Raw genomic sequence first — 24,658 nt, 5'->3', positions numbered from 1 at the left:
ATTGTATATATATACATATTTACGAAATATATATATAACGAAAAAATATATATGTAATGAAACACATGTTTCGTCATGTATTTTTCGTCTTGAAAAAGATTGGCGAAATCGAGTAGCGAGTATGTACAAGATACGATACCTGACATTTATAACTGAACATTGTACGTCAATACCGAAAATATTTAGCATAAGTCGAAGCAATACTCTACATATGTATCTGCGAGTTCACCGTGTCGCAAATATAGTTGTAGATAACTTTCATACGATACAACCTACGTAAAATTGAGAAGATTGTTAATTATATTTCATAACTGATGGGAAGATAAGAAAAGATTTTTCTTCTGGTTAAAATGTATTTTATTGAAAACTTAATAAATAGCAGCGATTTGATGTAACAATACGTCCACCATACTATACAGTCAATAATTTGGAAGTATCTCAATAAAAAAATTACAACATTGAAGTACATATTTGTGGCGTAACTTTCAATCCCGAAAGATTAGTCTTCATTTGCTAATCCACAGGAACGAAAGCTTTCTGTCCGCATTTATTTTACTTTTATATTTATTGTATCTACTTTGTTAAAGCTACTGAAGAGGGAATGTGCCTTACTCGAATTTATGATGGAATGGGCTACAATGCTGATGCGCGCGAAAGCAATTAGTCAAATACGATCTAATCTATCTAAGCGAGTCATAAATTCCACTGTACTATACAATGTAGAGAAAAATGATTTAATCAGGATGCTTTACAGAAATAATTGTTACTACATCCTATATACATATATATTTTGATAATTCAACATTTTATAGGCGTGCCATCGGGATACGTCGGCACTTTTGGCTTGCAAATCTTCGTTCTGCCGTTGGAACCGTACACGACATTACAGGAAAACGTGAAGTATCCGCAGGTGGAACTCTTAGTATAATATCGATGTTCATACTTTCTCGGTTCGTTGCTGCCGTTCATTTTGCCGGCGAAACTGTTGGTCACGGTATAGTAACTCGGCTTCGCCGCTACTGCCGGGGTAGATTTCGTACGCTTGTCGAAAGATATATTTTGATTAACGGAAGGCTCTTGGTTTTTCGACATATGTCGGCCAATGTAACGATTGTGATTGGTTTGAAGCGATCTAGTCTCTGTGACGAGCGATGATCTAGTATTATTCAAGTCCTTAGGTACTAAAGATACAGTCTGCGATTGAGATTTACCGTCACCCTGAGCAACAGTCTCGGTGCCAGAGGCCGACATTACTCGGCCGCGGAATCCAGGTGGGATGGTGTATCCTGATACAGATTGTCCCGGTTGCAGAGTATCATCCGTTCGCGGTACGTTTGAATCTTGTCTAACGCGGATGTTATATTGATTCCCTTTAGCGACCTGTATTGTCTGCGACTGACTGCGACTTTGCTGTTGAATGGTCTTGTCAAGTTTTTGATGACTCGTGCTCGAGCCCGGGAAAATTTCCGAAAACTTCTCTTTGATTGTCAACTTCGAACCCGTAGGATAATCGTCCTCGTCCGTGTAGTCATCGTCGTATTCGTCGTACGCTGTGTCATCCGTTCGCGGTTTTTCGGTAGAGAGCACCTTCTTGTCAGCGTCGTCCGGATTGTTTTTCGAAGCCAGGATGACAGTCTGTCTCGAAGTCGAGCTGCTTTGCAAGCCTTGCTCGCGATTCTGCTTGTTTTCATCTTGCCTATTATTGTAATTCGAATTTGTCGACGGACTTGACTGTGCACTGTCAATATTCGTTGGTCGCTTCAAAGAAGGAGCCGGTTTGAAGGGCTTGAAAAGTTCGGAATCGGTGAAGTTGAAGGGCTTCCGCGAGGATGCAGCACCAGATCCAGAACCAGCTTGCGCTGCGCCGGTGTACGTGATCCCGTATTGAAAAGAACCTTGTAGCTGCGATTGGGACTGACCTCGATGAGTGCCACTTTGAGCCGATGCTGTTCCGCTACCGCGAAATGGCGTCTCGTGCTTTTCCACGTTCTCATCTTCGCTCTTCAAATACGGCTGGAACCCGATCTGCGCCTGGCTAGAAGTACTTCCCTCGCCGTCGGCCTGAGCATCCGCCATTCCGCCCTTGGAACTTGCTTGCACTTGCGAATTGGTACCATGGTTCCATCCACTACTCTGAGCACCTGTCGAGGTAGCTCCGGAGTCAGAATCTAATTGAACCTGCGTTTGACTTTTTCCATAACCGGCGACGCCTTGCGCATTGCTAGTAGCTCCTTCTTTACCGCCATTGATCTCGGCCTGAGCGCTCTTGTTGGCGTCGCTAGTACCAGCTTTTGAACCGCTATAGGTACCTGTCACTTGCGACTGAGCTGTACCCGATCCGTATTTACCCTGAGCCGAAGCGCTCGCTTGAGTACCCGAATCCACCTGCTGCACGGAACTCGATGCCTGTGATTCGGTACCGTCGTCTGCCACACCTGCTGGACCTGCTGGTCTAGTTAAGCCCCCAGTTTCTTCCGTATCTGCAGATCCAACCGTTCCCGGATAAAATTCTCTTGGATACTGTCTACTGTCTACTCCTTGACTGATTCCGCCTGGAAAATGACCAAGATACCGTCCAGTCTCTCCAATTATTTGACCTCTTGGTATGTCTGTTGGATACTGAACTCCTTCTGTTCCTGGAATTCCAATATCCGTGCCTGGGTATTGTCCGCTTGGGTAAGTTGGCACTTGACCACCTGGATGGATTACTTGGCCAGGGTATAAAGTACCACCAGCAGAAGGAATTTGTTGTGCACCGCCAGGATATGTACCTGGAATAGTTCCAGGATATGTAACACCTGGATATACAACTTGAGTACCTTCAGGAATCCTTCCAGGTTGAATAGTATCACCAGAATAAACCGTTTGACCATTCGTTGGTCGACCATCTGGATAAGTTATTACTTGTGTACCAGTACCAGATGCTGTAGTCGTAATCGTACTAGGAACTTGACCTCCGCTTGGTAAAGTGCCTGATGGAACACCTTCAGGACGGTATACAACAGTCTGCTGTCCAGGATAAACTCCCTGAGTTATTGTTCCTGGCACAACACTACCAGGATATGTCCCGACACTTGTTCTTGGGATAGCGTCAAGTCGAACACCACCAGGATAGACTCCAGTGCCAGGAATTCCAGTACCAGGAACTCCAGTGCCAGGAATTCCAGTACCAGGAACTCCAGTACCAGGAATTCTAGTACTAGGAACTCCTATGCCAGGAACTCCTGTGCCAGGAATTACTCCTGTGCCAGGAATTACTCCTGTGCCAGGAACTCCTGTGCCAGGAACTCCCGTGCCAGGAACTCCCGGATATGTTCCACTTGGTAATCCTGTTCCAGGTGGAGTACTAATTGGATAAGTTCCAACACCAGTAACAGCAGTGGCACCTGTTGTTACTGAAGTGGTTACAATACCACCAGGAGGATACATACTTTGTCCTGGTTGAACTCCAGGTTGAATACCTCCTGGATATGTTCCACCTCCTACCGTCACACCAGGTAAAACTCCTCCACGCTGGACACCTCCATAATATGGTCCATGATCTCCTGTGATTAAAGTTCCAGGTGGATATGTTCTATCACTTCCGGGTATCATAGTTCCAGGTGGTTGAACACCACCAGGATATGTCCTTTCAACTCCCGGTGTCACAGTCCCAGGAACACTTCCAGGATACATCCTATCAGCTCCTGGAGTCACGATACCAGGACGAACATCTCCAGGATACGGCCTCTCAACTCCTGATGTCACAATACCAGGACGAACACCTCCAGGATACGTCCCATCAGCTCCTGGTATGACAGTGCCAGGACGAACACCTCCGGGATACGTTTCTGGTCTGCCAGGACGAATACCAGGATAGGTGCTAATTCCCCCAGGAACTACTCCAGTTGGATATGTTATCTGCCCGCCAGGATAAGAAGGGATTCCAGGAACTCCTGGCTGTACAATACCAGGTGTACCAGCACCTGGAACTTGCACATATCCGTCAGTACGCGCAGGTGGAACTCGTACCTTACCCGGTGCCCCTTCGATGCCAGGATATCCAAGATATCCAGGATATCCGGGACAATCTTCGCAACCGGTGCCACCTGATGACATACTTTGCGCTTGACCCATTCCACGATTACCACCTGAAAAGAGAACATATTAAAATACTTACATAAATAATTTGAAAAAACATGATAATTATAAGTTTTATCTTTAATAAAATTCTATTTATATTAACCTTATTTATATAATTAAAATCTTACAATTTTAATCTCGTATCATATTTTTTAATAATATTACTTTTTAATTTTTAATTTACTTATTTGTTATTTTTAATCAGATCGTTTTAATATAAGTATTTCTTTTCTTGTAAAAAAGAAGCATTTAATTATTATACAGTGATGTAAGGATGCGTCCAGATTATCGAGCCGAGCTTGCGACTCACGGCTTGAGACGCACCCTAATATAATTAAATGGAATATCGAGTATTTAAATACTTACTAACTACTGCGCGTGAAGATTGCTGAGTGGCTTCAGCTTCGGCCTTGCCCTCTTTTTTTTCATCGTTACCAAAATTCAAATATTGAGACTGCGTCTGTCCACGAAACTTTCCTCGAAACTGATTCGTCTGCCGACGTTTTCGAATTCGATTCATATTTTTGTTCAACTTCTCTCGTTGCTCGAGTTGAATATCTCGTTTTGTCCGAGTTTTCAGTGGTATTAAAACCATATCAGCTACGCGTTTGGACGAAATATCGTTTTCGTCTATAGAGATTTCATTGAAAAAGGGATCGAAAGCTTGCTCAGGCACAGGTCTCACTGTTTGTAATAAAAGGATATTGCGTCCATTGCAGAAATCAACGATTCGAGCTCCAGCAAGTCGCCATGCCTGTTTAAAATATTAAATTTAGATGTTTAATGTTTTTCTTCTGATTCAACATATTGTATTATTGATGTATTTCTACATGTAATTATTTAAATAACTAATAGAAATCCTATTATTGTTTTATAATTCTTAAACGTATATGATAACCCCTACAGTACAAAGTTGCACATAAGTTGCAGCAACACTGCTGCAATATTGCAGCAACATTACATGTTGCAGCAGTATTGCAGAGATTTTGCAGCGATATTGCTATAAATTCTGTGCTGTATGGGAATATAATTACATGAATACAAGTCAAGGAAATTAGGCAGATGATATATATTTAATTTAATGCTGCATATATGTATACTGTTTATAATTTACTTTATAATAAATTCACAACTATGGAAATAGGAAACATAATTCTAATCTTTTTAGATATGCACATATAGACAAAATAATTTCAACATATTATAACAGTATATATATCGTATAACTTATATATATATATATATATCGTATAACTTATTATTACCTCTAGTTTCGTGAGAACTGCCGATGCATAGAGTATCTTGAATTGTCGCTTCTTACGTGACATAATACTATGACCCTGCCTTACATCTTCAAGATAACAATCGTTCTCCTCCCTGCTCTTGTATGCAACGAATTGCTGTTTTGAAAGGATCAATTTTAATTGGTATATTTTAATATTAATTCAACAAATAATCACTTACCGTTACGTCATCATTAAAAGACCATTGTTTCTCTTCATTACCGTTTTCTACGTTTCTCATCTCATACTCGTGTACGGATCGATCGAAACGCGTCTTTTCCTATGAATAATATTCAAATTATGATATATTAATAATAATAATATTATAATAATACATATTATTATATTAATTATTTATACAAATTATAAGAGATTATGTAAAGATGAATAGTATTATAAATAATTAATATTTAAATAAATAATTAATATGTATATTATATATACTATAATCTGACTTTATGACCTTAAAATATATATATCTGTATTTGATTATCTTTCTTTTTTTAATCAAATAAAAATTAATTAGACGAAAATTAGAAATTCTATTTCGTGTTCTTTAGGATCTTGTAATTCAAAAGAAATAAATCAAATTGAAGTGAGTCATTTTTGTTAGATTTTCTAATTTGAAATTGATGCTTGAAATTTAAATTCGCAACTCACTTCAGTTTGATTCTCCTCTCTCAATTTTTTTAACCGACCGTTTTAGTAAGAAAGATAAATTTACGTCAATTGCAGACAATTGTCAAGTGCAATTCATAATAAAATAATGAGATCGCAATGTAAACGATCAGTAGAAATTTTTAATTATATATTTTTAATTAATTCAGGGGCGGCAAGGGAGAGAATGAACAGCCGAGAACAAAACACGCTGCCGCAAAAAGGCGGGAACCGAGAAGATTATTGAAATCATTGTCTCATTATAATTATATTTCAGCATTAATTACAGATCTTAAGACTATTATAAGTCTATTGGAAGTTATTATACTGTATGGAAACGATACTAACGGACTCTCGAGCGCTGTCGAAAGGGGGTGAAAAAAGCGTTGCGATCGAGAACAGGCCAGACAATCTGTATCGTCCGTCCTTATCTCGGTGAGCTTTAACCTCCAAATCTTTCTTTCAATAATTGTCTTCTTCTAGTCGCGCGCGTCAGCGTGAATCTCGCAAATAGCCTATTACAGGGGAACATTATAAATTGGAACAGGATCGACAGGTTTGAGCAATAATAACGATCTCGACTCGATGTCCGGTTTGGAATCCAAAACAGCGGAAACGGGATGCGCGCTTCTGCCGGTCCGACCAGACGTAGCGTCGCAATCATGTATTTAACGCAGATTTTGCCACGAGTCTTTGATAGATTTTTAACGAACTTAAAAGTCCTTAAGAATTTTTAAAAGTAAATGATCAGGCTTTGATTAACTCAATCGGTGATTAACATTGAGTAACGCCATTCTGCGTCGAAAAATTAATACTAAAGTTAAATCGAACTATCTTAAAAAATGATAAATTACAATGAAAATAAAATATAATAATAAATCACATATTTAGTATTAAAATAAAATCATAACTGAAAAATATAATTATTATTAAAAAATTAAAACATTTCAGAATTCTATCTTTTATTTAAAAAAAAAAACATAACATTATAATCTGAAAAAAATAAAAATGGTCAATAATGGACGGTACTTCTAGTGTTAATGTGGATAAAATTATGAATTCATTATTTGATGCACAAAAAGAATAAAGATTCAGGGTAATAAAAATTATATAGTTTAAAATTTTGTCGCAATTGCAATTCTGCTGATTGAGTTAATCATCGACTGAACGCAGACAGCCAAATCTTTCGAGAATAGATTCTACAAAGTATTTTTTACAGATTCTATTGACAAGAGGACCATATTTTTTTTTAATTCAGAATCTAATATATATAATATTGGAAAATATGTAGCAAAATTTGTCAACGAAATATAATAGTAGAAATCAAACAGACTTTAACATACGATTTGGTACGGAGCTAGATGCAGATTGGAAACAGAAGTAGAACAGAATTTGAATGCAAATCTAGATTTAGAAAACGAACAAAATCTACTGTTAGTGTCTTTTCTTAAATCTTTTGTTAGTAACAAAAACTATTGTTACTCAAGTTATGTCGGCTGGCTCTATCGTAAAACATATATGTTGTGAACACACTTGATGTCAATATATTTGCTAGCAAATTTAATTGTTGCTACCCTGTTGTCATTGGACTGCTGACAGTTTGCTTACTGGAAAATTAATCAGAGTCTGTAATCGAAGTGACGGCGTAGGTATCAGTTTCGTGCAAAATCGTGTTACGCGTTTTCTTACGTAAACGCAGTTGTAATCATTTTAAAATTGCAGTTCGTACAACTCTGCTTATTTTTGGACGCATTACGGAGCGATGAATGAAGTAAAGTAGAGGGATACTTAGAAGATCGTATTTCCGCGTTTATCATCGTGGATAGATGATACACGTTGACGATTTGCTGAATTTCACAACGCTGCGCGAACCATGGCGATGCCAAGAAGTGCCCTAAATTGCAAGAAGGAGAGATAAGCAGCTATCTATTACTTCGAATTGATGATGAATAAGTAATTCATGCATACGCGGACATCTAAATATCATCTACAAATCAGCAACGATTTAGTCAGTTTTACAGTTTTGTATAGAAATTAGAGCGCTTTCCCCATAAGTATCTGTTAATCATCTTCAAAATCTTGCTTGTTAGAAGAACGACGCACTAACAAAATATGAATTAACAAATCGATGAATCAATTCATGAGAATAATTGAATATAGAATTTCTCTAAAATAAGGAATATTGTTATTGAGATGAACCATTTAAAAGAAAATAATTAAAGCTAGCTCACGTGGAACTTAATAATAATATTTTAATATTTTAAATATTGTTAATTAATTATAAAGTTAAAAATTTTTATAACCAAAACATGTAATCTCGAGAAATGTTATCAAATTTATTTGTAAGCATTTGAATTAATTATGTAATTTATACTTTTTCTAGCTTTATTTTTATGTGAATTTCTACAATATAAAATTTTATTTAATTGCGTACCAACTTCAGTGCGTTGATTCTTATTTGCCCTTAGTATTTTTAATTATTATTGTTCTCACACATTAAGGCTGATATTCATAGTCGGATCTTATATTTAAAACCGTTTTAAGTACAGTCTTAAGATGTCATGAACCAATCAGAGAGCCGTATTAGCATCTTAAGACATTACTTAAGACAGTTTAAAATAAGAACGGATGATAAATACCGCTCTAAGAGTCTTATTATTACTTATTAATAATTTTTATTGTTAATTAAATATAATTTTACCTAAAATTGATCGCTGTTAACGCATTATTATTTACAAAGATATACAAAGACACGTTAATTCACAAACTCATTCGGTCTCTTTCGGACGCACTGCGAACCTCTTATTATTGAACGCGTGATAAAAAACAGGTGGCGAAACGAGCTTGAGATTTCTTCGTGAGGGAAATGGAAAACTTACGTGGTACCTCGCGAGTGCCGTGCTCGCGAGGAAGATCAGGACGATGAGACACAGCCGCATAGTTCGAACCGTCTGCTGGACGATTTCCACGACTGATGCGAACCAACGTTTCGACGATGTTCTAACCCCCGTTGGATTAGATTCCCACCGATTCTACTCGCTTCTTCCGCTGCGTCTCTTCTTCGGTCCCATCGTAGTCAGTCCCACGAAGCGCCGCTTGGAATCATAGGAGTCTATGTGACCGCGAGGCGGGAGTAAGAATCGTTGGACAAAATTCCAAGAATATGCGTCGTGATGTAAGTGCGTACAAACGCTCGTATATATCACGTTATCTCATTTGGTCTCGTCTTGTCGCCGCAGATCTCATTACCGAAAGATATGCGCCTGTCATTGACTTAGTCTTACACTGTTAAATCTATAGTGTCAAATTTAATTTAACGTGAGTCGCCACTGCCCCTACTCAATCATATCGTTATTTTATACTAAAACAATAGTTATATTTGACATTATACAGTGTCAATTTGATATTATATAGTGTCAAATTTTTTTTACTAAAACGGTAGTATAATGTTAAATATAAATATTGTTTTAGTATAAAATAATGATATATTTAATAGGAGCAGTGGCGACTCACGTTAGGTTAAATTTGACACTATAGATTTAACAGTGTAGAAGATACTGCATGATGCAGTTAGAAAGAAATGAAAAATGATACTATATCACTTGTGTTGCTTGTTTAAACAAACAATCCAGAACATCTCAAACCTAAACCTTTAAAACCAAATTTTTTCACAGATTTGAAATTTTTTTTTAACAAACATTTTTTATAATTTTACACGGTAATTTTTATTTATTATGTTATATGCACATATATTATATATTTATTTATTTATATGGAGATATTCTATTCTAAATCGTATAAATATATATCAATTACAAGCAACATTGAGTTAACTTGACTTATCGGGTTAGTTACTTTCGCTTTCGTTGGCCTAATTATTGAGTCCAATCTATTTGTTAAACACAGTTAGTCGCTGTTTATTCTACTACCAAGCGTAGCTAATGATCGCATGGTTCATCGGCGCGATAATGAGTTCAATAAGTAAAAAGACCAAGCGAGAGAGTATTGAACGGAAAGCTTTATGTGACCGCGAGTGCTGCAATTCGATATGCATCCTATATATATTTTGTTTAGAATTATTTAGAATTAAATTATTTGATACCACTTTTAAACTTTATCATATTAATGAAGATGAGGAAAGGATTAAAGGAATTGAGAAGCTGAATAAGAGAAATGAAAAGTTAATTTAAACGCGTCTGAATGTATACACATTACACATATCACTTCGTGTATTATTCTTTCATTACGATAGACAAGACTTTTACAATTCGTAAAAAAGATATGGGTAAATGTTTCGCATAGGCACTCCGGTGTACAAATAGCACGTATAATACAACGGTTGTAATAAATCGCTACCTAAAAAACGACTATGTCAACGTCTCTCCTTCACTCGCGCGACTAAAATCTAAATCGTAAAAGTGGGAATGCTATTTACAACATGTGGTCAACGCGACTACGTGCTTAATCGTTAGATCAGGATCCCTATTCTCGCCTATGGGCGATCTATCGAATGACTAGGACGCACGTGTGTCTGAATCGCTCGTCAATTAATTACAATTATACAACTCGAGCGGATTCCTCGGCGAATGCGGCGATCGATCTCGTTGCGCGACACATTATTACACTTACATGAAATCTTTATCATAACCGTCGCCACTCGCATAATTTGCGTAATCTTGCCGTCTGTTGAATCCTGAAAAAAAGGGAATATTTAATACCGTCAATCGAGATAATATTCGTCGCGATGATAAATTAAAAGCAAGTGAAAAGTTTTCTTACGACGGCAGATTACGTTTACGATGGCGAAACGGATTCGACTAGTTCGACACTCTGATCGGACACCAATCTCTGGCACCGCAAACGAATGAAAGAAGAAGACCTTATTTATCGCCGTTATAATGAATTCGCTGCTGGAGAACGCTGCCAGCAGCCTACAGTAAACTACAGGCGCATTGCTCGACTGGATAACGTTTGTTAGACGTTACATACAAATGATATTCTAATTAGAATTAATACAGCAAAATTCATCACATAATAGGTGGGTACTAGTGAACGACCAATGGGTCTAAGCTTATTTCTATCATACGAAATATATAGTATTATACATATATATTTTTTATTTTTATATATTTTTGGCAGGGTGATCGCATTGCCTGTAGCCGACTTTTTGCGGCAATTCCGAATCACAGACACACGCCTTCGCTTTTGAGGATGTCCTGACGCAACGCTTGAATCCCGACGCGTAGTTGCGTTTTTGAAGATTCTTTCTCGAAGGCAACAACAAACCTCACGTCGAATGCTGCATCGCTCTCTACGTTATTTTATGATTGTAACAGTAAAAACTTTCCGCTCGATTACATAGGAGAAAAATATTTTCACATCCTCTCGTTGAAGTTCACTACATTTCGCGCACCTATCATTCGTACGTATTTACATCTTACAAAGTTTGATAGCTGCCTCGAAGAGCCTCAGAGAATCTCATTTAATTTTAAAATAATAACACGATGGCACTGCAATTCAGTCCTCGATGATCAATCTTGATCGCTTAACGTAGCGTGATAGCGATGCTACGCGGCCTTTAAATAGATAAGGTCACGAGTTTGGCGTTTAACAGACGCTCCCGAAAATTTCTTTCCACGCGTTCATCCGTAGTACACGCCAATTCTGTCGAAGCTATGTCGAGTTGCGCACGTGCTAAAACACGATTCGATACTTATGTAAGGCACGACGTCAGTGTAATTTGTGCTAAATTAAACACGCTTACAAATTTAACGTTATTACGACTAATCGCTAGATGGTCCCTAATTTGGAAGATACTTGGAATAATATTTGTCATACACAACACTGTCGATTCTTTGCTAATTCGCAATTTTTTGGCATTATCAGACGTAATCTTTGTTCGATAATATAAAATTGTAATAAATTAATGCGAAAAAGGAAAATTGACAGTCACATAATGTTTGATAATGCCTGCGAAAACTATCGAAATTGTTTAGAATGTCCATCAATTATCGAACTGAAACCAGCAATATTGGTAATAGTTTCATATATATATTGGTGAAAAAAATGTTAACGAAAACAGATTCTCTTTTTAAATTAAAAAGACACTTTAAGTTAAAGTAATTTATGATTAAGAGAAACATTTGTAATTTTGACTTGTTGTACAATTGCTCAATAATTCGAATCTTCAATTTCTCAATTAAATCTTTTGGTATTATAATCTCGAAAAAAAGAAGGGCTGATTATTGTTTTGATTGACGATTTTTTAACAAATAATTAAAGAAATTTCTAAACTTGCATTAATTTGATATAAAATACCGAGATGTTTTAAGAGAGTTAATTTTCTTTAATTTTTTACGGAATACCGAATTGTAGTTCTAGGATACACTGGAATCTTCTCATCTGATTAAAATTTTCAGTCGAGTTTTTTAAATCTCGAGAGAATTCCTTGCTGTAAAATTCATGCTAAAGTAAGTTTGAAGCCAAATCTGAATTCTTTTTATTGATTAGTTGACTTGATTTGATCGCTAAGTATTGGCCGATTTTTAAGCGATGGCCAAGTTCAAAGTCATCGTGGTGGGTCTCGAGAAAGACGAGGATCTCGTCGGGTCGGGATAATCGAATGTAGTCGAGGAACTCTTAACGTCATTTTCGAAACGGAGATGCAAGTGCTCCGGATTGGGCGATATCACCGACGTTCTGATGACCATTCTGGATACGTATTCCGGATCCTTGGTCACCAAATCGGGACTCTGCGTCTCTGGATCTTCCGAGGATGTCTTCTCTCTGCAAGGTCGTTTCGATGGTGCCGCTGCAGACGTATCTGACGTCCTTGTATGCCTGATGATCGCGGAGAATGCCGACGGTGAGTCTTTTTGATGACGCTCGAGTCCCAATCGAGGAACTATGACGCTGGTAGGCGATGCTGTGACGCACGAAGGCGTTTGCGTTCTGTTCAAGGACGACGATAATGGAACACTCGGTTTTACCGACGATGATGATGTCCTCTGCTGCTCGATCTGATCGGACTTATCTGGACGATCGGTGGACGATCGATGATGAGAACGCATACAGGACGATTCTTCGTGTTTGTAGAGGTATGATTTCAAGGCGAAAGCCTTGCCACAACGACCGCACACGTAGGGTTTGGTGTTTGAATGCGTTTGTATATGAGCTCGTAAATTTGACTTGTCGGCAAAGGCTTTGTTGCAAATGGTGCACTTGAAAGGTTTCTCGCCTGGAAGAAGTAAGTAAAGTAATTATTGAAAATATTATCGAATTGTTTTTTCTTATGTATGTATATAATTTAGTTTCATCAAAACTATGCTTTCTTTTATGTGCTAATGAAAGTTATATTGAAAGTAATTATTTAAAAAAATATATTTTTAAAAAAATTTAAAACGATACACTCGAAGAGCTTATTTTATATAAAAGAATACCTAACAGATTTAAATACTCTTTAAAAGCATAAATATAAATATAATAATATATAACATAAAAATAAAAAAAATTGTTTAAGAATAAAATTAAAAATAGAAAATAAAAATGAAATATGTATATTTCGCAATTTTAAATTTATTCTTTCTTGGCTCAAGATATCAATTAATTATTCTCAATGTACTTAGCGCATTTGAAGAACGTAAAATATATTGTTGCGTCCGAATATATTTCACAGTTGTATATGTGTAATTTGCACAATTGAAAATAGTACCGCATATTTAAGCGTGCCAAAATCACACAACATGAATGATTAATTCGAATTCATCTTCATTGAAAGCCCGTTAAACTCACCCTCTTCAAAAATAGTTCGCCTTAGTTTATTTACGTAGGTATCTATTATTGTAAGTGAACGCAATCGGTCATGGACAACAAACAACTTCGAGAGTCGAACGATATTATTAAATTAAACTAGTAACAAGAATTATTAATTCTTTTTTTTTCAGATGGTGTCGATTATACGTACATAATTGTGGTAAATTGTATAATTATCAAAGTTATCAATAAAAGCGATAAATAAAGTGGTTTTATGGACAATGATTTATCAATACCTGTATGCGTGCGTATGTGCCCCTGCAGCAGCCACGGTCTAGAGAAGCACTTGCCGCAATAGTGGCACTTGCATCCTTGATTGTGGGTCCTCACATGCATGCTAAACGCCGGCATGCTGACGTAGACCTTGTCGCAATGTGGGCACCTCCTGGCCTTTTTATCGCCCAGTGACCTGTGCGTCTGACGGTGTCTGGCTAGATTCGAGGAGGTCGAGTACTTCTTGCCACAGTCGGGACACTCGTGATCCTCGTTGTCCTCCGATTTTGATTCTACAGCGGCCGTCCTGCGACTTTGGATCGATGCGGTCGAAGATACGGATACCGGATCGACACCGATACCAGGTACAACTGGTACTTTTGAGTGACACGATTCCTCCTGCGAAGAACAAGAAGGGTGTCGTGGCGAAAGACGAATCTCCAAGGCAGCGTTCTCTTTGGAACGAGTCTCCAAGATCTCTCGTTCGGTCTCGATCCGTTCGAAGAAAAGCCTTGTCCGTTCGCCTAAGACTTGGTCTTGGTTTTCCATCACTTGGATTGAAGATCGAGACCCAAGAATTCTGCTCGTCTCCGCAGGATACTGCACAATCCTAGGCGATGCCGGTCGCTGATAGATGACATTGTTGTGATGAATTAAGGTACCTGCAGCCGCTGCTAGGCTCACCTCCGCTAACTTCGTCAGGTTGTACAATTCCTCGGGACACTCGGACGATGTCTCGCTGCCGCACTCGCTGGCGCCATCGGAAGTTGGTTGACCGCCGCTGTAATCGGCCAGCCTCACGCTTCTCTCGGGACTGAAATCTGTAGGAAAACAAAACAAGAGATAGTATTCAAATTAAGAACATACCAAAATATATTATATTTTTAACTTTATATTATTAACCATTATTAAAACCAAAATATATTTTAAACATTTTTAATACAACCAGCAATTGTTTAGCAATTATATCTAATTTTATTATCTATTTTCGCGAAAATAAATTTATTATTTAGCATTTGATTATGTTTTTCAAATATGCAACATTTCTGATAAAACCCGACTAGTGAGGCAAGGAAATCTGACATCGGCGTGATTCGTAAAACACCTTCGAGAGCAGGGCTCCGCTCGCTACTCCGTTTTCGGGGAGAACGGAAATAGAGTAGCTACGCCATCAACCCCCGCTCACCCGGCGTTCCCTAGCGCGCGCAACGCGTTTATTCTGTGTATTTCTTAGTATCGTGTACGTGCACATATACGCATTGCGTTCGGAAGCGTAAGGAAGCTCGTCCGCTTGCGGTGGGGTTGACGGCATCGCGGCGGTATGCGTCTTGGTAGACCCTGGCGTGTGACGCATCTAATAGCGTCTCCTATTCTTAAATCCGTGCGACACCACCTTGATCGCGAAGTAACGACCAGCAGATTTTTCCGACTTAAATTCAATCGGGAGAAGAGGAGACTTTGATTGCGGTGCATGGTGCGTATAAAATCGAGATTTTGGGCGTTGTGATTATTATTCTTCTGTGAAAAACCGAAACGACTTTCGTGATTTTAACAGATGACTCAAACAATAAGATAGTTTACTTTGCTGATGCAGAAAAGATATTTACGATATTAGCAATGCAATATGTTGGATTTTCAAGCTAGACTTGCATTATGTCGTAGTTAGTAATATATTGGTATTTTGTTGTTTTTATGTTAAATTATCTTATCAAAGTTACAAAGTTATAGGATAAATACAACAGGTTTCTTTTCAAGATTAGACTCAAGTATTACAATTTTACATTCTTGTATTTTATGTAAAAATTATTTAAAAATGTAAAAGATTAATTGATGATAATATAATAAGTAATGCAACAGAAAATTATACATCAAATAAACCATTAAATTCGAATGTCATTTAATTCTCGTAAAAAATTAATTTTGAAATTTTAAAAAAATTAAAAGTGATTTAGAAAATATCTTCTGATAGAATATTTTTATTTTGAACTTAAAATTAATTCGAAAATATATGAATTAGAAAATTTTATGAAAATTATTATCAAGTGTGTAAAACTTTCTTACTAGCTCATAACTTTACAAAATTATGATAAATTAAATTAATAATTCAAGTATTTTTAAAATAAATCTTTAATGTCTCTCTTCTTTTAACGTTTGAACTCTATAGTCTGATTCATTATAATTAAATTAACGTTTTTAAATTTTTTATCAAAGTCACAGCGTGCCAAGTTAACAAACATACATACCTCTTTCAGATCCTGTGATCTCTTCCTCAACACCATTGTACCTACGATGCGTGATAAGGAATGCCCGCGGCATCTTCCTCTCCTCGCTTTTTCTCCTCAGAGTACACAAATCATGCTTATCAACTTAAGACTCACAAACTAGCACACTTGTCGCACCGATTATAATAAAGCGTAGCAACGCGAAGATAGAGTAGAACCGGTGTATCACGATATCAAGAGGAAGGACTCGTTTTGGAAGTGTGTACGTCGAGTGGCGCAGGGGTTGCGTTCGCTTCGGCAATTTCGGGCGTAATAGTTGCCCCGGCTAAGATTCGGGGCTACATATAGCAGCGCAACCTCCCTTGCTCTCCACTTCCTCCGCTACGTCGCCGCCGCCGCCGCGGCGCTTTTCGTCGTCGTCGTCGTCGTCGTCTTGTTCTTCTTCTTCTTCTTCTTCTTCAGCTGCACGCGCCTCAGAAGCGTGCCCGCCTGGTTCCCTCTCGCGTATGTGGTGGTCCCATTGGTGTGTCGGCAATGTGCGACACGCGTGGCGAATGCGTATGACCCTGCTGAAGAGGGGCGGATAAAAGACCGCGCGGGTAGAACGCAACCGGCCCCCGCGGCTCCTACAGGGTGGTTGCTAAGTACCCTTATCTTCTCTCGACAAGTTATCCCCTCTCATCGCCTATTATTAGATCCCGCTAATTGGAGCAATCATTAAATCAAATACAAATTGGCAAAATTAATTGCACAAGTACGGTACATTACGATACGGTGATTGTCTGGTAATTCTTTTTATAATTTGGTAAAAGAATCAGGAATGAGAAAAGCTAATAAGAAACGTACATATAAAATTGAATGTTAATTCCTCGAATATTTTAGTATTATCTTCCAAAAATAGTACAGATGGTTTTGTTTTATTTATTTATCTAAAAGATCTTTGAATTAAAGCATGAGAATTATACATTAAATCATGCAAAATTTTAAACAGCTTCTTTTCTGCACGATGTTTTAAGAAATAGAATACATTTATATATATATATATAGTTTTAATGTATAAATTCTTATAATAATGGAATTTTTAATTCTGATTGAGCTGTATATATTTGTTGCAGTGAAAGTTGTACATGCATCTAAAATTCCATCATTCGATCATCGTTTCTGTTTATAATACCTGAAGTTCGAAATCATTAATCTAATCTTCTATTTTTTTTATGATATATCTATCAAGTTTTTATAAAAAAGCAGAAAGCAGAAAACAATGGAAAAGCACGAATCTTCTATCACATGTTCAGAAAACTTAATGGAATCAGCGCTATATGTCGATTTGTTTGGACGTTATTTAAACGAAGGCTAATGGCAAGCAGATATGATAACGACGCCATTTCATCGGCGATTGCAGGGTAGAAGCACAGGTTGGTGCGCTGGGTGGTTCTTCTGGCACGACGCCAGGCGTCCGCCGAATTTAGCACCGCGGTGCTGACTAACTCGCGTGGCATTCATTCAATCGTCGACCAAAAAGCCCCGCTGCCGTATAGTATCTTGCTCTTTGGAAAAAACGCGTGTCTTAAAGCGATTAGAAAAAAAGAGCTCAGATTCCGATTTAAAGTTTATTAGATGCGAAATATTCAGTAAATTAGAGAACACGTAGACTTTTTGTTGACGATCTTGTGATTTCTTCTTGCTTATTATTATTTTTATTTGTATTATTAATAAGAATAATGATGATGCCTATGAAAGCCGAACACTGGATGTACGTGTGAAATGGATTTATTAATCAATAATAATAATAGACGTTTCCTATTGCGGATCCTTCAAGGGAAGTTTCACAACTGTCCGGAACCGATTTGATTCTCCATGAAACATATTGTTAAACACAAAAATCTAAGAGACACGTATTTTTTTATACATGCGCTAACTCATGTTTAAAGGGTGAAACACCCCTTTGAAAAAACAAAAACGGTATTTCTATTTCGAATCGAATACCGTCGAAAGTATAAAAGATGGAAAAAAATTTTTTTAAACAAAAGTTGTACGGTTTCAAGAGTACTTCAATGTCGTGAAGAAAAAAAATTTTTTTAATTTTTTTGTTTAACAATTGTTAACAAAAAATTAAAATTACAATTCTTTTAAATATCTATTAAATGTATCTATTAATGTAATAACGAAGCTTATATATTTTGTTTTTCAAGAATATCGATGATTTATATTTATACGATTCAATGAGAATTTTTATGATTCACATTCGACTGTACCGCTTTTCGATATATTTATTCTATCCTACGTCATTTCTCGATGCTATATTAAAAAATGCTTGAAATTCTTTAGGGAAAAAAAAAGAAGGAAAGTCGAAGTACATCAATTGTTTACATTAAAATGAAATACGAGCTTTTGGATAAAACGCACAATCGCGAGGAACCTCTAGATGGGAGTTGCGGAACAGGTGTCTCGGCGGCGGTATCGTAAATCGTCGACGGTATCGTCGTTGAACGGCCAAAAATAAAGTCACGAGTTTCGAGCACGTCGAGCAAGCGAGCGCAAGCAAGAGCATCTTCAACCACTGACGCAATTCGACTGCAGATCATCCATTAACGTAATCGACACCAATATAATGCTAGTGCCTCGTGGCTTTCTACGCGCTTTATCCGGCGGCGCATCCTACAGGTGCTCAAAGGTATTCCGTCCGCCCACTAACGTGATTCGCGTATTTTCGGCGCTCTTGGAACGCTCCCAGATGCGGAGGAGGAGAAAATACGCGGCGACAACGACAGCGAAGAGATCTTGACGGATAAATCGCTATCTCGGTCACGTGCGGATCTACCGAAAGAGATTTGCTTAAATTCGATTGTATTAAGATAGAATGTCGATGAGATCTGATGACGGGCTTAAAAATAATTACATGGAAGGTAATAAATTATATTGAATGATATATACAAGTTTATTAAATCGGGACAAGCTTGTAAGAGGGGAATTTCCAATTTTAGATAATTTCTCGCTCGAAAAAAATGGATAAGTACGTGGGCGGATATAGTTTTTGTGCCGATGGCAGGGATACTAAATGTAAGTCATTAAGAGTGATTCTATGAGGCGGCGGGATCATTTAGGACGTGAAAGCCTTGACTAGTAGATCGTGTGTTCCGTAAAGTATCCGGATATGCACGGTTCCTCCTATAAATCAGCAACCTCCTTCGTTTCCTCGTACTGACGGTAGCAAGTACTTTCCGCGTGCCGGGAAAAAGGGAAAAAGCACGCAATCGCTATTTAAAAGGCTCGTAGGCGGCTTTCTAGCGAATAGAGTATGTACGAAAGTAGCGAGCGCGAGGAAAGAGAAAGAGAGAGGACTTCGACTTCGCCGCTCCTCCGGCGGCCTCGGCATGGGGTTGTCGTGCTATTTTCAGGCCCCGCTGGCTCGATGCAGCTGTCGTGGTCTTCGGGTAAACCACCTCTCTTCTATTCCACGGCCATCCGCGAGGCGCGACAAGGTAAGCCGAGGAGATCGGAATCTAAAATCTCGCGACGAGATTCGTCCGTTGGCGAATTTTTCTTAAACTCGTTCGTTTGTCAAAGATGCTTGCCGACTTTGCCTCTCGATGACGACGGGCAAAAAAATCGAGCGATTTCTTCAATCTTTATAACAGAATTTTTTTTTATTTTCGCATTCTAGTAAAGAAATGAGTTAAATTATAATAGAAATTGTAATGAATCTTTCTCTCAGAACAATAAAATATTATAATTTCAATATATATACAATTTTGTGACAAATTATTTTAAAGTCTTGTTGAAGTTATTACACAAAAAAATGTTTCTTCTATAATAGAAATACAAGTATTGCAGTTTTATTTATAATTTAAATTTAACAAATTTATGCTAAATAGAATTACAGCAAGATTAATAAAAACTGAACGTTGGCACCAGGTGGCTGCTAGAAAAGTTTCTGTGCCGTGCACGATCACAAACATTTATAACAACACAGACATCAATAATAATCAATTCTCTGAAAGAATTTTTGGAGCTAAACATTCGTGCGCCTAGGATTCGCAATCGGACGAACCTATTAAACTGCTTGGATTCCGAGAATAGCAATACGATGACGAGGAGGCGCTTCCGCGAAACGGTGCGTCGCGTCGCGTCGGCAGGAAAGTGGAATAAAAGTCCGTGGACCGCCGCGGAGGAGCGCCCACCGGAGGATGAGGGATGAAGACGAATCCGAAGATAAGCCACGGAGATCTTGGCCGAGCGCCAAGACGTCAGATTTTCAGCCGTTTACGTGTACCACCAACTTTTCCGTCTGCGCTTTCCTTCGGCTCTCCAATGCGTCCTCTAGGATCTAGGGTGCAATGACACCGGGCGGCGCAACTTAATGACTACTCTCTATTCACGGTACGTGAATCATTATGCGGGAATAGGCGTTGAACCCGTCTTGATTATATTCCGCGGCATTGTTGCTGTTTTTAGGCACGTGAAAGGGGAAAGATTGCATCGTGTGTTAGGCATATAGATGATAGATAGATAATTCTATTTTGCTCTAGACTGAATTTCATGATGAACACAGGGAGAATTACACGTTCATTGAAAATGCGAACGTAAATGTAAGTAAACTGTCACAAAATCATCAATATAATTAGAAAATTCTACGTATAATTATAAAACAAAAATGTACAATAAGAATATCAATTTATAGGGAAAGGTCGGGTGATATTGAATATTTCAATTTTTTCGAGATTTCATTTTCTTGGATGACAAAAATTATGTGTAATGCACACATGTTATATGAAATATTATTTTTATAAAATATTCTTTTAATCATATTTTTCTAAAAATGAAGGTAGACAATATTTTTAAATTTTTAATTTTTATTGCATTTCCTTGTTTTTGTAAATTATGAGTTTGCTTGCATTAAAATCTTGTTTTAAAACTGCTTATTTCTACGTTGTTTTTTTGTTGCACATTATTTAGATGATATTGAGCAATGAGGTGGCAAACGATGTAAAACAGATTAGTCAACGAGATTTGACTTCGGACAATTGGGCAAACAAATGGGAAGAAGAAAAAAAGAGCATATTTATAGGTGTCAAAAAAGTAAGAAGGTAGTATCAGATAGAAATATTTAAAAAAAAAACATGTTTTTCAGTAGTTTTCTACTATTGTCTGTGTATGGCTTTAATGCTATCTCCTGCTTCAATAACTTTTAATCTCTATCTCTTAAGATGCGTTTGCTTTAGGCGTTTAAGCGCTATAGGCTTTATTCTATCTTTGTCACATATTACATGCGAAAGATAGAATGAAGTATACAGCGCGTTAATTTCCGAAGAGAACGCACTTCCAATGTACTTTTCAGAACATCGTTCATTCGCTCTTCTTATTTCCTTAAATTTTCTTAATAGCTAACATCATGTTCTTCTCTTTACACGCAGAAATGTTTAAAATTTTAAATAATCCGTGACCTTTCTCTAATAAATTTGTCACAATTCTAACTCATTCATTGTTGAAGGGATAAAGAATAAATTAAACAATTTAAAATTAAAAAAAAAGCAATGATTGTAACATATTGTGTACAAATTAGTAAAAACTATAATCTTGGGAATATAGGTCTGAAATATTTAGACATGTGAAGAAATATAACGGGTTGATACTTTCGATGGATCGAGCAGGGTTTGAGGAAAAAAAGGTTCGAGAAGTGCCGGTGGCAAAAAACGTCGACCGGAACGACTCTTAATTTAGTTCTGGGTGCAAGAGGTTAACGTTGGGTGGAGACGGGTCCGTGGAAGCGCCTCTCCTTAGGGGAGAGCACCGTAAGACACGTTGGCTCGTGTTCGGAGGAATGTCCTCCTCGAGGATAAAGGGAGACAGTTCCTTCCGGAGACAGCGATCAGCCGCCTGTTTCATCCCCCCCCCCTTCGATCGTGTTGCTATTCTTACACCGCCATCGGTACGAATTCAGCTACTTGCCCTTCGCCTCGGCGTTGCTGGAGTGCTCCCCTTTGAAGGGAAACTGTCCAAATGGTCATTTGATATTATTCAATAAAATTCTACACTCTGATATACAGCTGATAACATACAGCTATACATATATGCGATATATTTATACTACGTTGAAAATAATAAGTTTTTTTTGCCACTTGCTATTATATTGTTTTATTTGTTATCATAATTTATTTTGTATTTATTTTAGTATATATATAAGTATCGATGACAAATTAATTGTTTTAAATTTATACATATTTTTTAATATTTTTAAATAAAATCTCTTTATTTCTTATGTGTATTTCATTTCAGAGATAGATTACAATAGTTTGATGTAATCCAAAAATGTGTGAGATCTTTTTTCAAAGCACGATCGCACTTTCTCCTTTTATTCGTGTCTATTTATCTATTCATCTCAGAGCTCGGTTCTTGACGCGACGCTTTATCTATATTCATCTCTAAGCTCTAAGTTCCTGACGACGCTTCGATCGAGATCGCAGACGCCTCGTTCTCCAGTCAGTGTAGGGTTTCGTCATGAAATTCGTAAATGAGCCCCCGTGACTCGCGCTTTTGAATGGAAACCGACAGGGCCGATGGTTTTTACGAAAGCTGCCACAGGATGCGGGTGCGCGCAACGGAGAAGGGGTGGCGACGCTCATTTTCGTTCTTTTTGGCGTTTTTTTCTGACTCGCCTCTCCCTCGGTCTTGCGAAGATCGAAGAGAAAAGGGAGAAACATCGCCAGCTGATCGCCTCCAACGTCGCCGCCGCCACCGCCACCGTACCGCTTCTAAAAAGGGGACCTTTTGCAAAATGCGAGCACGTGCTCGTATTGCGTACGCCCTCCGTTTTCAGTTTTGCATGCCTGCTTGCCACCTGCGAAGACAGGCTCGTCTCGTAGTGTACCGCAGTCTAATGCTTGGTTTATGCTTCGGTCTTAATCCTAAAATCCTAAAATTCAGCCAATAGGGCTGCCAGTCTTAATTTTAGTCCTAACTGAAATCTGTATTTCATTGGCTGAATTTTAGGATTTTAGGGCTAAGACCGAAGCATAAACCAGGTATGACTTGGTCGCAATTAATCTTGGGTACTCCACTTTCTGCAACCTTCTTTGTTTTGGAATCACGTGGATCAATAGACGTAACAAAATTCGTTCCTTAGAAGCGAATTATGATAGCTTCTAATTTAGAGAGAGGGTGTAAGTATCTTGATATCGAAATATCTAAGTAAATATTTAAAAAACAAAATGTAATAAATTGATCCTTATATTAAAAACAAATGATATTAAAAGAATCGCGTATTGAATCAATATTTGTGTAATATAAAGGAAGCAAATTGTAATGTAGCCCTGATATCCGAATATTAATGTGATCCAGATTTTGTCAAGAAAAAGAGATTACCAGCGATTTACTCATGGCACCCCAGTGAGGACAGGACTAATTACTCATTCGAAATCCCGTCGGGAATGTTAATGACTTCCGTTCTCACTTACAATATCGGAAACTCGTAATTTTCACGCAACTATTAATAAAAGGCGTACCACTAAGAAAACACTTTTAATTCTGCCGTTCCATTTTTTTTTTTAAATTAGGAGAGCAGGATAAAGCTGCTTTTGCTTGGTCAAGGCTGTGCATTCGCATGCCAGCATCTTTATTCTCTTTCTTTCATCGCTATTACCCAGGCGGTTTTTATGGAGCGTAGTGGCAGGAAAAAGGAAGTGAACTAGACGGTGAACGACTAAGGTCATGGTCTTAAACAATACAGTGATAAATTAGCAAGTAAGTATCGTCATCAGTTTAACAAATTATTAAACAATAAGAATCTTATTTTAGATCGTACATGTAAGAACATAACCATTACGAACTAGAAATTAAATGCCTATACCAATCGAAGCTTTAATCGGATCTTTAATACTTAAATTTAAATAATTTAATGTGAATTATATATATATATATATGCTATATATGTACATGCATATATATACCATATTTATAGTCATTCGAACTGCACAAACCCAAATTGGTTTTCCAAATTTATAAATGCAATTAATTTTTCGCAATAAGTTTATTACAGTTTTTAAGTTGGGAATTTTGGGAGGATTATTACAACATCTTAACGTTCAGACCGTTATTGGCGCTTCTTAGTTTAAAGAAATGCAATTAAATTACTGTTATAATATCACAAATTAAATTAAATTGATAATAAGTTTTTAATAATTTGATGTTCAATCAGTCATCATATTAGAAAGATGTTAATGTGCTGAAAAACTGTGATTAAATATTTATTGGAAACATAAATTTTCGTGACAGTTGGATTCTGTTCCTTCTTGTGAAAGAACCAACCAATCAAATTTATTTCCCTATATCTTAAATTCAATTTCTCCTTTA

The 24,658-nt window shown here is 37.4% G+C and overlaps 2 protein-coding genes across 2 annotated transcripts; both read right to left on the bottom strand.

Annotated features, from left to right (window-relative positions):
* Positions 1-8: 8 nt before the first annotated feature.
* On the bottom strand, positions 9-9,059 carry LOC108725593 (apomucin). Its single transcript, XM_018452712.1, has 5 exons — positions 8,942-9,059; positions 5,587-5,685; positions 5,388-5,522; positions 4,489-4,876; positions 9-4,130 (listed from the first exon to the last, which is right to left on the bottom strand). The coding sequence occupies exons 1-5, from the start codon at positions 8,999-9,001 to the stop codon at positions 799-801; spliced, it is 4,014 nt and encodes a 1,337-aa protein (XP_018308214.1). The 5' UTR covers positions 9,002-9,059; the 3' UTR covers positions 9-798.
* Positions 9,060-12,407: 3,348 nt separating this feature from the next.
* LOC108725595 (zinc finger protein 880) lies at positions 12,408-16,892 on the bottom strand. The gene is made up of 3 exons (XM_018452714.1): positions 16,331-16,892; positions 14,111-14,908; positions 12,408-13,299 (listed from the first exon to the last, which is right to left on the bottom strand). The coding sequence occupies exons 1-3, from the start codon at positions 16,401-16,403 to the stop codon at positions 12,608-12,610; spliced, it is 1,563 nt and encodes a 520-aa protein (XP_018308216.1). The 5' UTR covers positions 16,404-16,892; the 3' UTR covers positions 12,408-12,607.
* Positions 16,893-24,658: the final 7,766 nt, after the last annotated feature.

This window comes from Mycetomoellerius zeteki, unplaced genomic scaffold (genome assembly GCF_001594055.1).
Source record: "Mycetomoellerius zeteki isolate Tzet28-1 unplaced genomic scaffold, Tzet1.0 scaffold35, whole genome shotgun sequence".
In the NCBI taxonomy this organism is placed as follows: domain Eukaryota; kingdom Metazoa; phylum Arthropoda; class Insecta; order Hymenoptera; family Formicidae; genus Mycetomoellerius; species Mycetomoellerius zeteki.
The sequence above is the reverse complement of the archived record's forward strand: the minus strand, read 5'-3'. Positions and strand labels throughout refer to the sequence as shown.

Excerpts from the sequence above, each read along its gene's own strand:
- LOC108725595 (XM_018452714.1), bottom strand. The coding sequence starts at position 16,403 with ATGCCGCGGGCATTCCTTATCACGCATCGTAGGTACAATGGTGTTGAG. Across the intron at positions 14,909-16,330 it reads GATCACAGGATCTGAAAGAG|ATTTCAGTCCCGAGAGAAGC; the intron begins GTATGTATGTTT and ends GTTTTCCTACAG. Across the intron at positions 13,300-14,110 it reads GCACATACGCACGCATACAG|GCGAGAAACCTTTCAAGTGC; the intron begins GTATTGATAAAT and ends TACTTCTTCCAG.
- LOC108725593 (XM_018452712.1), bottom strand. The coding sequence starts at position 9,001 with ATGCGGCTGTGTCTCATCGTCCTGATCTTCCTCGCGAGCACGGCACTC. Across the intron at positions 5,686-8,941 it reads CGGCACTCGCGAGGTACCAC|GAAAAGACGCGTTTCGATCG; the intron begins GTAAGTTTTCCA and ends TATTATTCATAG. Across the intron at positions 5,523-5,586 it reads CTTTTAATGATGACGTAACG|CAATTCGTTGCATACAAGAG; the intron begins GTAAGTGATTAT and ends CTTTCAAAACAG.